At 35.4% G+C, this 14,732-nt stretch overlaps 1 protein-coding gene across 1 annotated transcript in view; it reads right to left on the bottom strand.

Moving 5' to 3' along the window:
* Positions 1–14,071, bottom strand: part of Mppe (Metallophosphoesterase) — a 94,881-nt gene extending 80,810 nt beyond the window's left edge. The window contains exon 1 of the mRNA XM_090404321.1: positions 13,899–14,071. Within this exon, the coding sequence (XP_090260447.1) occupies positions 13,899–13,939 (41 nt within the window). The 5' untranslated portion in view covers positions 13,940–14,071. The remainder of the gene's footprint in view (positions 1–13,898) is intronic.
* Between the last annotated feature and the right edge of the window lie 661 nt (positions 14,072–14,732).

Genomic DNA, 14,732 nt, shown 5'->3' with positions numbered 1-14,732 from the left:
AGAGCAAGGAAAGATGAGAGAGTCAACAAGAAGTATATAAGGAACTGTGTAAACTTGATGTTAATAAGGTTATAGAACTTAGTGATATATCACAAGATGTTTTGAGGAAATATAAAAGGAAGTTGACATCTGCCTTGGAATGCTTGTTTAATGAGTCTTGCATTGATAATTTTATAATCTACAAATCTTCAATCTATCATCATTGCATTCCAGAGACTTGTAGCATCTTTGCAATTTGCCTCTGAACACACTACAATTTCCTCATCTCTCCACCTTAGAAATCCAGAGGATGCAGTTGTAGCAAAGCTACATAAAGAGAAAACAACTTCTTTATCTCTACTTGTCCATGTGTCATTTAACACCAACACTTTTGAGTTCAAATATAGAGCCATGTAATACACTACTGTTCACCTGCAAGAAGTCAGATGACTTCCTGCAATACTATTTACCAGCTTCATATCTATCCCCCCATTTGCTCCATTGTACATAAGATTTCCATATAGTATCCTGCAAATATTGCAAAGTCCAGCAATATTGTGGCATAGCCCTTTCCTTTATCTAACTCGAATGTCATTTTATTATAGAAAGTGAGTAAGATACCAAGACAAGAACCCTCTTTTACAAAACAGGTATACTACTACCATAGAATATCACATTCTTATTTACCCATCCAATCTTAAAATTCTATTCTAAGCTTCTTCAATGTCTTAAGCCATCTTTATGTAATGAAACTATTCTGTTCTCTCTTTCCACTACTTTGGGAGACCTCAGTAACCCTCCAAAACAGCTTGGTTAGAGACACTCATTCAATTGCATTGCTGATGTCATGGTTCATTTGCATTGAGGTTTTATATCCTATGCATCTCCAGTATATACACTTCTATTCTCCAATGGTCCATGAATTACCTCCACTAGAATAATACACCTTTGCAAAGTGATCACTTGCTTTTCTTCTGCTTCAACAACATTTCTACCATTGCATTCTTTCAATCAAATCTTTAAGTGGAAGTTGAGCCATTGTGAACACAGCTAGAAAACAGGTATGTACAAGCAAATTTATTAAGAAAGTAAAACACAAATATTTCAATATGAAACTTGCAGATCTTCACCATCATTGTAACTGACAATTCAAAAGAAAGAATAACAATAATGGATTATTTAAATTAAGGAGATATTAAATCCCACATTGTTTTAAAACCGAACAAGAAACTCAAAGATTGGAATCAGAGAGTTTCATGCAGAATATAGTAAACTATAAAAGTATCAGTGATTACTAGCGTGAGCTAATGCAAGTAGTCCTAGCATGTAGTACAATCTCGGGCAACTCGCAGCAAAGGTGGTAAAGGTCTGATCGCTATTCCTGGTATTTTCCATAATGTAAAGACACATTTCCTAGGAAATGTATGCTGTTATTACATTATGGTGGGAGGTCACTACCCAGACCAGTTTCAGCCTTTATTGAGCCTTCATCAGTGAGTAGCTAGACAAAATAAATACCAAAGGGTATAGCGAAAAGAACTTATATACTCTGCTATACGAGTTGTCAAAAAGGTGCGACCATTAAGTTACTTAAATATAAAGAGCCAATAGGCTGCATTTCGGCAATATAAACATTATTTAAATTAAGGGGATATTAATCCCACATTGTTTTAAAACCGAATAAGAAACTCAAAGATTGGAATCAGAGAGTTTCATGCCAAATATAGTAAACTATAAAAGTATTGGCGATTACTAGCGAGAGCTACTGCAAGTAGTCCTAGTACGTAGTACAATCTCGGGCAACTCGCAGCAAAGGTGGTAAAGTTCTGATCGCTATTCTTGGTATTTTCCATAATGTAAAAACACATTTCCTAGGAAATGTATGCTGTTATTACATTACGGTGGGAGGTCACTACCCAAACCAGTTTCAGCCTTTATTGAGGCTTCATCAGTGAGTAGTTAGACCAAATAAATACCAAAGGGTATAGCGAAAAGAACTTATATACTCTGCTATACGAGTTGTCAAAATGGCATGAAACTCTCTGATTCCAATCTTTGAGTTTCTTATTCGGTTTTAAAATAATGTGGGATTTAATATCCCCTTAATTTAAATAATGTTTATATCGCCGAAATGAAGCCTATTGGCTTTTTATATTTAAGTAACTTAATGGTTGCACCTTTTTTGACAACTCGTAGTGTAGAGTATATAAGTTCTTTTCGCTATACCCTTTGGTATTTATTTAGTCTAACTACTCACTGATGAAGCCTCAATAAAGGCTGAAACCGGTGAGATTGCTAATATGAGTTCGGTCTCTTAAGGTTTTTGCCTTAAGGGAGCAATTTGAGTCTCCGGGGGTGGAGTGTTTTCTGGTACAGCCTGGTGAGGGGCTTTGTCGGTGAATATTTTTGTCCAGAATATGAGCGGTTCTGCTCGGTGGTGGTGATGTGTGGGTGGAAGGCCATCACTGAGTGGAGCCAACGCTGAGATGGATGGTCTTTCGCCCACTATTGAGTGGTCTAGGAATCGTCCGAATTTTTAGAGACGGCTTTACTTAGACATAAGGCTGAAACCTGTGAGATTGCTAATATGAGTTCGCTCTCTTAAGGTTTTTGCCTTAAGGGAGCAATTTGAGTTTCTGGGGAAAGCGTTTTCCGTCACGGCATGGTGAGGAGCTTTGTCGGTGAATGCTTTTCTTTGGAATATGTGCGGCTCTGCTCGGTGGTGGTAGTGGGTGGAAGGTCATCACTGAGTGGAGCCAACGCTGAGATGGACAGTCTTTCGCCCACAATTGAGTCGCCTAGGGATCGTCCGAATTTTTAGAGATGGCTTTACTTATTCATAAGGCTGAACCGGTCTGGGTTGTGACCTCCCACCATAATGTAATAACAGCATACATTTCCTAGGAAATGTGTTTTTACATTATGGAAAATACCAAGAATAGCGATCAGAACTTTACCACCTTTGCTGCGAGTTGCCCGAGATTGTACTACGTACTAGGACTACTTGCATTAGCTCACGCTAGTAATCGCCAATACTTTTATAGTCTACTATATTCGGCATGAAACTCTCTTATTCCAATCTTTAAGTTTCTTATTCGGTTTTAAAACAATGTAGGATTTAATATCCCCTTAATTTAAATAATATTTATATTGCCGAAATGAAGTTTATTGGCTCTTTATATTTAAGTCACTTGAAGTATACTCTGCTATACTCGTATAGCAGAGCATATAAGTTCTTTTCGCTATACCCTTTGGTATTTATTTGGTCTAGCTACTCACTGATGAAGCCTCAATAAAGGCTGAAACCGGTCTGGGTAGTGACCTCCCACCATAACATAATGTAATAACAGCATACATTTCCTAGGAAATGTGTTTTTACATTACGGAAAATACCAAGAATAGCGATCAGAACTTTACCACCTTTGCTGCGAGTTGCCCGAGATTGTACTACGTACTAGAACTACTTGCATTAGCTCACGCTAGTAATTGCCAATACTTTTATAGTTTACTATATTCGGCATGAAACTCTCCGATTCCAATCTTTGAGTTTCTTATTCGGTTTTAAAACAATGTGGGATTTAATATCCCCTTAATTTAAATAATGTTTATATTGCCGAAATGAAGTCTATTGGCTCTTTATATTTAAGTAACAACAATGGATTTCACAAACTAGATATAAACTTCTTCTTCTTCCTCCTCCTCTTATTTTTATAGCACTTTTATCCAGCCTAGTGCAGGATCTGCTATGATTATGCGACTGTGGGAAACCCCAAACGGCTTGTCGCAGAGTCTGGCGTTGGGAGTGAGGAGTAAGTTTTTTGTGTAAAGAGTTGTGGATGGTTGGAATGCATTGGCTAGAAGTGTGGAGACGGTGAATGCATTCAAGTCATGGTATGATGAGCTGTGTGCATGATGGAGGACCTCCTGAAATGAGTCATTGACTTCATGGTAGTCTACTACTGCTGCTACTACTACTAATAATAATAATAATAAAGGTTGTTAAAGTCAGATGGGATTTGAACTCATGTTTTTCCAACCAAAGAGCTGCTCTGTTGAAACCAACTGAACTATGGAGGCTCAGTCATGATTTAACATAAAGTAATTACTATATCACTAAAATAAAAGAAAGAATTCAATCTTCTGTTACCCATGAAATTTAATCTCACTCACATACTTACATATGAAGGGAATGACTTGATACCAGTCATTTCCTTGTATGCAATCAACTTCGAGCTTGCAAATAATCTTTCAATATTAACTGGAATTGGGCATCTACAACCTCTCTTCTATTATCGCCAATAATACTCAGACATAGCCAACATTCTAAAATTAGCAAACCCTTTGAATGGAATCTATCACATGTGGAACTCAAAAACTAAAAAAGAACATCATCATCACCAAAGCAGATAATGGTAATGCTATAGCAGTGTTTGATCACTCAGAGTATGATTAAAAAAAAATGTCAATCTTACTCAGAGATTGACTTACTTACTGCTTAAATGATGTCGACCCAACACACACACACACACACACACAAATAAATAAAAAGGCACTCCAAACATTATTAGACTAAGTTATATCCTGGCCTAGTGAAATGATCCAAAACTTGCATAATCCCAGGCTTCTTGGATTTATGGACTACGAGAAATATACAAACACACCCATTTGGACATATGGCTGAGATACATTGGAAATGCTTTTAGCATACCTCAACAACTAACATCCGAGGATCTGTTTCACCATTGAAAAGGATAACAGTAGTTGTGTGCTGTTCCTTGATATTCTGGCCAGCAAACTACCAAACAAATCCGTGTCTTTTTCTGTCTACAGAAGAGCCATCCACACTGGAAGGTACACACATCAGTATCTCTCCCACGAATATGCTATTATCAAAACTTTACCTCATTCAGTTAGAATCATTTGCTTGGACCATCCCAGTCTATCCACAGAAATCAATTACATCTGCAACACTTTTTAGTTAATGGCTTTTCCCTTAACAAAATCCAGGGGTGGAGTGAGCAATGGGCAGAATACTCTGCCCATTGCTCACTCCACCCCTTCAAAATCTAGAACAAAAAATCAGTTGCCATTCCTTACATCCGGGAAACTGCAGAAAAAAACTCAAGTTTTAAAAAGGCATGGCATATAAACTGCCCTAAGGTCATACCAAAAATTTGCTGTCCTTATCTGCTCGCTGAAAGATCCTTTCCATCATCTATACCAGAATGGTCTAGATCAGGATTTCTCAAACTGTGTTCTGCGGAAGGTGAATAGATGTTCCGCGAGATGTTCTGGAATCAGTCATTTTTAAAATAATTTGTCAGCACAAATTAATTTAATGATGGTTTAGTTGATGCTTAATTAATAATAAAAATCAGCTAAATTGCCAATTAATTATTAATTAATACATTACAAAATAACCAAGGTGTTCCATGAAAATTTCAGGATTTGTGAAGTGTTCCATCGTCGAAAAAGTTTGAGAAACCCTGGTCTAGATCATCGGTTCCCAACAGGTGGTATGCATACTCCTGGGGGGTAGGGGTACGTGCTGGGCCATTCAGGGATACACGAAAAATAATCAGTAATTGTGGAAAAACAAGTAAGTAAACAAAATGCAAAACATTAGTTATGGAACAATAAATGTAAAGGTTGAATCATGGCTAATGGAGACACTTCAAAACTAGCTCACATTAGCGAATGATGATTGGTGAGGGAGTGGCCATGAACCCCTCCCCCCCAAACTACTCTTCTACCAATCTACGCACAGTTCATGTGTCACTTTTGTCACCCATCCTCCTTTCCAGAACAATTGTGTGTCACTAAGAAATGACCTTTGCGATAACAAACCTTCCACTGACTTCCATTTGTGACGTTTTCTAGAACTTCTCCAAAAATATAAATACATCCATAGCCAGACAGTTTGATCAGTTCAGTTATTGACTGAGTATAAGTAAGTGTGTTTTCTTTAATTGTAATTCTTTTCAAGTAGTTTTTTTATTTAATGTTTAACGTAGTTTCAGTTATTATTGTCAGTGATTTTTAAGCGTGTCAGTTATGGATAAGTGGTTGAAAACAGGAACGGTTAAAAAACCAAAACTTGATGTGGATTATAACCAGTTGCCAAGTACTTCTCAACACGTGTCCGCAGCTATGAGTATACCCATACCGGGAGATAGTAAAAAGGCATGCATGCCTCAGGTACTACACAGAAAGAAAAAAGAAAAGGAAATACTGTGAAGAGTATATTAAATACGGGTTTTCATTTGTAGGGGATGATGACCATCCTAACTCTTTGTGTGTTGTGTGTGGGAAAGTATTATCCAACAGTAGCATGAAACCCTCTCTACTCATGCGACATTTAGAAACTAAACATCCTATGTATATAAACAAAGAAATACTTTATTTTCAGAGCTTAGAAAAGTGTCCAAATGTAACTTCATACATGACATCAGGAAAGAAAGACAATGAGAATGCAGTTGAGGCTTCCTACTGTATTACTTATCGCATAGCTAAATGTGGAAAAACCCACACCATAGCTGAAGATTTAATTTCTCTTTGTATTAAAGATGCAGTTTTTTGTATGTTTGGGGAAGAACATGTCCACAAAATTGATACTATCTCTTTTTCAAACAATACAATGTCTTGAAGAAGTCAGGATATGTCTGACAATGTTGAAGCTGCAGTAGTAGATAGAATTAAAAAAAGTAAATTCTTTTCCATCCAGATCGATGAAAGTTTAGATGTTGTTGATTTATCTATTTTGCTCGTCATCGCAAGGTGCTTATTGAGGAAAACCTGTTGCTCTGTTGAGGAAAACCTGTAAACAGAGCATACCACAGGCAAAGATATTTTTAATGTGATCGATAGTTATTTCATTGAAAAGGACATTAGTTGGTCGAATTGTTGTGGTGTATGCACATATGGAGCCAAGTCTATGTCAGGTTGTTTTATAGAATTACACAGCCAAGTTAAAGAAATAGCTCCCCATGTACCATGAAGTCACTGCTGCATTCACAGATAAATTCTTGCATCCAAGCCTCTTCCTAGTGAACTGAAACACGTTCTTGATGAGGCTGTAAAAGTTCCAAATTTTATTAAGTCACAACCACGAAACTCCAGATTGTTTAAAGTGAAGTGCTGTGTGAAGAAATGAACAGCCTTCACAGCACATTACTTTTGCATACAGAGCTAAGGTGGCTATCTCATGGTAAAGTACTTACATGACTGTTTGAACTTAGACATGAAGTCCAGGTTTTTTTTGACGACCATTGTTTCCATCTTGCTCCAAAGTTTCATGACAGTGATTGGCTTCGGAGTCTTGCATATTTATCAGATATTTTTCTAGATATTTCCATTATAGACATAAACAAACGCAACTTGGGACTTCAAAACAGCTCAATCACTATATTCAAAGTAACTGACAAAATTTAGCCAATGATTAAAAAACTGGACTTTTGGAAAGCATGTATTGAAAGAGTTCAACCTGAGGTTTTTGAAACTCTGCACAACTTCTTATCTGAGAATGACTTGCACCTATCCCAAAACGTGAAAGAGAATATTTTAAGTCACTTGGAGGGTCTCAAAGTGTCCATTTATAAGTACTTCCCTTAATGTGGAAAAGAAAACAATTGGATTGCAGATCCTTTGAATAAAGAATTCTTCAAAGAAGAAGCTAAACTATCAATCAATGAAAAAGAGCAGTTAATCGAACTTTCACCCGATTCTACTTTAAATTCTGATTTTAAAAGAAAGCATCTTACTACCTTCTGGGTAGATGTCAGTGAGGAATACAAACAGCTCAGTGAGAAGGCACTCAAATACCTCTTGCCATTTACTAATACTGAACTAGTGGAGAGAGCTTTTTCTTCTTACACCTTCATAAAAAATAAGTACTACAACAAGCTTAATGCAAGGCCAAATTTAAGACTGTATCTTACATCTTTTGAGCCTGATTTCAAGAAACTAAGTGCATCAAAGCAAGCTCAACGATCTCACCAACAATGTTTCAATCAGCTGGTGATCTGTATACCAATTATTACAGACTTTGCAGATAACAAAAATAAATATTAATAATAATAAATCAAAAGTTTGTTAAATACTTGATCATCATTATTAATATTTAACATGAAGCTATACTTATTTCTATGTTATGAATATTGTAAAATTAAATCTGTGGTTTGTACTTTTAGTGTAGTAATTTTCCTTTCCCAACTCATTACCACTATTTTACATTAAGATAGGCACTGAACAAATGTATCAGTATTTAAAAACAAGGGGCACAATTTGTAGAAATGGGTTTGAAAGGGGTACACAAGTGGAAAAAGGTTGGGAACCATTGGTCTAGATCAGCATTCTTCAACCTTTTTACACCTGCGGACCGGGAAAAATAGGAGAAATGTTTCGCTGACCGGCTGACGGCTAAGACAGAAACATAAACCAATGTAGATAGTATTTTATTTATTAAATCCAATGTTATAAAATTTCAATTTTTAGCTAGTGTGACATCTGCTGCTGCTTAGAGGTTAGAAAATTTGATATATGTGGCTGGAGCATTGTTTCTGAGAGACAAAGAAATTTCTGCGTACCGGCATCAGTCCGCAGACCACAGGTTGAAGAACAAGAGTCTAGATCAGGGGTTCCCAATCTTTTTGTTTCCTAGAGCACATTCTAAAATACCGGTAGGGCGATGGGCACCATCTAATTTTTCAAGCAAATTTTTTGAATTCTTTTGTTAAATGAATACATACAAAGTTTACATTATAATCAAATGTTTTATTACTTAAAAGTTCACATTATATAAAAATTTAAATATATATATGTAAATTAGTGTGATCTTTAGCATTGCATTTCATTGGCCAGTGCTTCATAATTAGGAGAATACGATGATATTCCAGTTCTTAAACAATCATCAAGATGCTCATCAGTGAGTCATGATCTATATTTTGATTTTATGATATTCATGGTTGAAAACAATAATTCGCAAAGGTATGTGAAACCGAAAAACGATTTTATCTTGTACGCTGCTCTTTTTAAGGATGGAAATTTTTTTTTCTATCCACTAGATTCCAGAAGTTTTCATGTTATATGGGATTTTAGCATAATGTCAGTCTGAAGATCCAAAATTTCTAGCTCCAGTTCTTCAGCATTTACTTGAACAAGCTTTGCAATGCATGCAGCTATTTCCATTATATTTACTTGGCAAGTAAAAGGATTGATAAAAAAATAGATCATTGGCTCAATGATAGTAAATTCCTGAAATCGCTTTTCAAACTGTTCTTTAAGTGCTTGAAGATGTTTAAGAAATGGTGACAAGTTAAATTCACTATTGCCTACCATTTTTTTTATATTTGGGAAATGAACGGGAATTCCCATCTGCACATGTGATATCCACAAATCCAGTTTTGCTTTAAATGAGTTTACAGAGCCTATCATTTTAGTGACATGTCTATCTTTTCCTTGCAATTCCAAATTTAAAGAATTCAATTTTTCCATGATGTCTGTGAGAAAACATAAATCCAACAGAGAGCAAAAGTCATTTAGTTCATAAAAATTTTCATTTTTGACTTGACGATATTTTTTTATTTCTTCAATTAAACTTAAAAATCTTGTAAGGACTTTACTGAGCCAGCATATTTCGGTATGCAGGATGAGATCAGGTTCTTTATCTTCAATGTCTTGCAATAGAGCCTTGAAAAGTCAGTGCTGCAAAGGGGATGCTCAAATGGAGTTGATTATTTTTGTAACAACTTTCATAACATGTCCAAAGGGGAGTATTTTACTGCACAAAGCTTCCTGGTGGATAACACAGTGGTAGGACATAAAGTTTGGAAATGAATGATCTTTCTTGCAGAGTGCAATAAATCCATTGATATTGCCAACCATTGCTGGTGCCCCATCAGTAGTTATCGCAGACAGTTTGTGAAGGCATATCTATCGACTTGGCGTATATTCTGAACGTATTATAAATATATTCACCCATTGTTCGTCCTTTCATGGGTAATATTTTCAGTAGATCTTCTTTTACAGTGAAGTTACTAAATACCATTCTCACCATAACTGCTAACTGTGCTGTGTCTGATGTATCTTGACTCATCAAATTGTAAAGAGAACCAGTTACATATTTCCAAGTCACTTTTTAACTGAGTTTGTATGTCCACTGAAATTACATGTATTCTTCTTGTGACGGTGTTATTTGACAATTGTAAATCTTGTATTGCTGACATAATCTCACGTTTGTTAGAAAATCACTCAAATAAACAATCGGCACCAGTCAAAAATGCTTCTTTTAACAACTCGCCATTCTTGGAATGGTTTTTTTCTTCTTTGCGAACATGTGAGTAATATTTAAAGAAGCAATGGTGGCATTTTTAGATGTTACCACATCTAGTGAAAACCGACTGTTGGGCAGACAGGTTCGATTTTAGTTGATTCATTTTTTTGGTTCTTATTTCATATTTAAGTGGATAATTTGTATTAAAAGTGGCATGCATTGTCTGGAAGTGACATTTAACATTATGTTTTTTCGGAATTGCAACGCTACTGTTGCACAACAAACAAACACAATTATCTTTAAAATTAACGAAACAATATGTTTCCTCCCAGTCAGTGTTAAAATTATAGGTTCGTTGTCTTTTACTTGATTCACTCATTTTAGGATTAAAAATCAAAATATTGCAAAAATTTAAGTACAAAATACCGTTAAAATTATGTGCATTTAACTAGCAACAGATAATGAACAACTTTGAATGCGCGTCTACTTTACATTGCATGTATTTAATACTTGTCATGTGTCATTAACACATACATCATACAGCATGCCATGAATTGTTGTGTGATGTGCATGTGATTATTTCAAACTATATGGCACACGGTTGAACAGCGGCGGGCACAAACAAATTGGTCGACAGGCGCCATGGCGCTCGTGGGCATAAATTGCAAAAATTTAAGTACAAAATACCGTTAAAATTATGTGCATTTAACTAGCAACAGATAATGAACAACTTTGAATGCATGTCTACTTTACATTGTATGTATTTAATACTCGTCATGTGTCATTAACACATACATCATACAGCATGCCATGAATTGTTGCGTGATGTGCATGTGATTATTTCAAACTATATGGGACATGGTTGAACAGCGGTGGGCACAAACAAATTGGTCGACAGGCGCCATGGCGCTCGTGGGCATAGGGTTGGGAACACCTGGTCTAGATGATGGAGAGGATCATCATCCTTTGATCCTGCAAACTTTCCTATTTTGGAGAAACAGAAAGAATTGCCAATATCCATCTGGAGGAGCAAAGTCCATTACATGCACAACAGATATTCTGGAGTAGCAGACCATGCCACAGATACGAATCATCATCAGATCTAATGGCATTCAGCAAATCTGAACAGATTCAGCTGCCTCACTTTAACTAAAATATGAGAGACCGCTCTCATATTTTATTTTTTTTTAGACACGAATTTTTAGACACGAATTCACATCAATAGAAGATGCCAGTTAGGATGTAGGATCTTGCTTTTCATACTCTGTGTTTGCTTTCCTGCTAGTGTGCCTGCATGCATGCATGTAATTAGTTGTATTTCTTTATGCCCATGAAGATGCCTTGTTAATAAGGCAAAATACTGGCATAGTAATTTATTAGTTAAATAAATTTACTTAGCAATTATTATCAGTAGACGTGTTTTCTCTATTAAACTTCACACAAGTGATGATCAACATCTAAGTATCCATACCAGATCAGTCTGATTTCAATCTCCACTCTACATATACATGATTTCCTTCTCTTAGCTCTGAAACTTATGCCAATTTTATTTTTTATTTTTTTTTTTGGAATTTATGTAATATTATTTTTCTATAAATGAACAGCACTTGACAATTTGTGTGCTTTTACTATTTTTCTCAATAAGCATAATATTTTTTTTTACTGAATGAACTGTTTATTACTTTATAAAAACTACTGCTTTCTGAGACAAAAAATCGACAAAACCACAACATGTGATGTGTCATGATTGATTTGGAATATGATTTGATTTTTATGGTGCAAAGCCATCAAACGTCATACTGCACCAGGACACAGGTTTATAGTAGTACATATGGTAAATGGTTAGTAGATCAATCACAAACATCAATGCACTTGGCAGGATTCGAACCTGCAGCCTCATGGCTGGAGAGCAGATATGCTAACCACTCAGCCAACCAGGCTGGTGTCATGATTGACTTCAGCAGAAATAATGCTATAGGTTAGTTTACATTATGTTGATGAATGTGAGTTGTTGTTTTTTATGTTCAGATTGAGACTTTATTTTTTTCGTTCATGTTTTTTTTAATGTTTCTTTTCTTAGTGTTTTTTGGTAGCAGTGTTTCTGCAAATGACTTGAGTCTGTGTTTCTGGTATTGTTGCAGCTGTGGAGAGCTGTTAGACAGGTGGTTCATTTCTTAGTTTCCATGTTTATGGTATTAGCTTTCTTCAGTTGTTTGTTGTTGGCAGTTTTTTTTTTTTCCCCTGTTGTCAGTGTTTGTTTAGGTCTTCTAACATTCTTGATAGGGTTATTATTGATGTTAGTGGTATTATTAGCATTTCTTTACAAAGATATTTTTCTTTGGCTATTTCTGTTCTGTATTTTCTTAATAGTTTACTTGTCTCAGCACAAATCAAGTGTATCTTGAAGATGATATTTGTTGCCTTCAGGTTCGCTTTGTTATTATCATTATACTTTATCATTATTGTTCATTGTGTTAAAAATTAACAAAATGTGTTAGGATTTCGTTATTGTGTGTTTTGTGTTTTTTATTATCATTTATTTATCATTTACTTTTTTTTAAAATTGATATTTACTTATCTGTAGCAAACTTTCATCTCCATATTGCAGTGTCAACTAGATGAGTAGAGCCTCTGTAGCTCAGTGGGTTTAGACAAAGCCCTTTGGTCGAAAACACTTGGGATCGAGTCCCATCCATAACATGAGGAATCTTTATCTGGTCTCTTTCGACTAAAGGTGAGTTAGCTGGTCTCATACAGAGGTAGAGGGATTTTTTCACAAAGAAACTTGGGTTTATCATCCCTCAGAACATGCAAACTAGCCCTGTGAACACACACACACACTGATCTACAGCCATAAAATACATCCTTAAAAAAGTCCCTCATTGGAGGACTCAACGAGTCCTAAGGGACAGATGAGGAAAATTGGGGGAATCCGACATACAACAACAGCTAGACGAATGAGTCAATATATTTCATAAATCTGTGGGTAGACGAAATAAATCTTTTCTAACATATAATAACACATCCCCTTCTCAGGAAGTCCACAAATTACAATTACTTTCAAGTGCATAAATTACCGTTCTGCTGAACTGCTCCATTTCCTTTATTTTCCAACTGAAGAACTACATAATCCATTTGATTCTATGACAAATGTCAAAAACTGTCACTAAGTATTTGAATACTCTATCTTAATCCGCAAAACGCTACTTTACATAATGTACCGTGTAAAATTTTGTAAATAAAGTAATGGTGATAACGGTAACCCATCAACAAAACTCAAATACAGCTGAAAAAAACAATGATTGTAAACTATCAGAGAAACGAAGTATACGACTAATGTAACTGAAAAACGACATATTCGTCAATGATCTATGTAGCAACCATTCTCAAAATGAAAGAGCAAAACAAAAAGGAAGTGAGTTGTTTCTGGGTCATTTAGAATAAGAATGACAGTTTAAGAAGTGCGCCAAGGAAATTGAGCATCAGAGTATATCATGCAATTAGCAACTTTTAAGTAATACATTTATCTAATAATACCAATCAAAACAAATGCATCTTCACTGATCCCTGTTAGTTCATATGGTAATTGTACATCAGCCTCCAGAAACAGCATAATCACAGTGAAATCTGTTTATAAATGGAGACGTACCTTAAACTCTTTCGACCATCACACATTAGGATAAGCTGCATCACTTTCTCATAGTCAATTAACAGATACTTTATTATTCAAATAAAACTGAAACATCAAAACTCGTATATCACTATGACTTTATTAAATCAACACACACGTCCAACCCACGACGATCATAGCAAAACGTTGTGTCTCACTAGTCTCTAAAAAAGGAAACAATACGCACATGTGGACACACAACGACAACTAGTGGTATAAAATCAAAAGTGACTAAATAATAAATAGCCCTTTCACAATAACTAAAAAACAATAATAGTAATGGTCACAATCTAATAACTGCAGCGATAACGAGAATCGAAATGAATATAACTGGGAGGGGAAAAATGCTTTTTGCCCTTGAATTACCTAATCATTATAGTGGAAGAGCCATAACTGATTTTAAAACCATAGAAAAATAAACTCAGGTGGTGTGAAAAAAAAAAAAAAAAAAAAACTAAAGCAAACGCTTAGCTGATAGGCGTCAGCTGAAGCAGCCGTCTCCGTGCCGTAGTGGTTTCATCAGACGTTTTTATGTGTGTGTGTGTTTTTCCTCCCAATAGTAATATGATTAGTTACCATTTATATTTCCAATTTTGTATCAATATTCATATTTACATTAATATTTTACATGTATATGTACATATTCCGACCTTTACATTCATATTTATATTTTTATATATACATATACAGTAACATATACAGTATTAACACTTACGTGTGTTGAGGCTTAAGTGCTGTTAAGAATTCGTGTTAGAGGTTTAATGGAATATTAACAGCACTGAGAAAGGATTAAAACTAATTTTAATACCTCCA

Source organism: Typopeltis vanoorti, chromosome 14, assembly GCF_054136105.1.
Source record: "Typopeltis vanoorti isolate ZY-2024b chromosome 14, IOZ_Tvanoo_1.0, whole genome shotgun sequence".
NCBI classification, from domain to species: Eukaryota; Metazoa; Arthropoda; class Arachnida; order Uropygi; family Thelyphonidae; genus Typopeltis; species Typopeltis vanoorti.
This window is presented reverse-complemented; position numbering and strand designations above follow the sequence as displayed.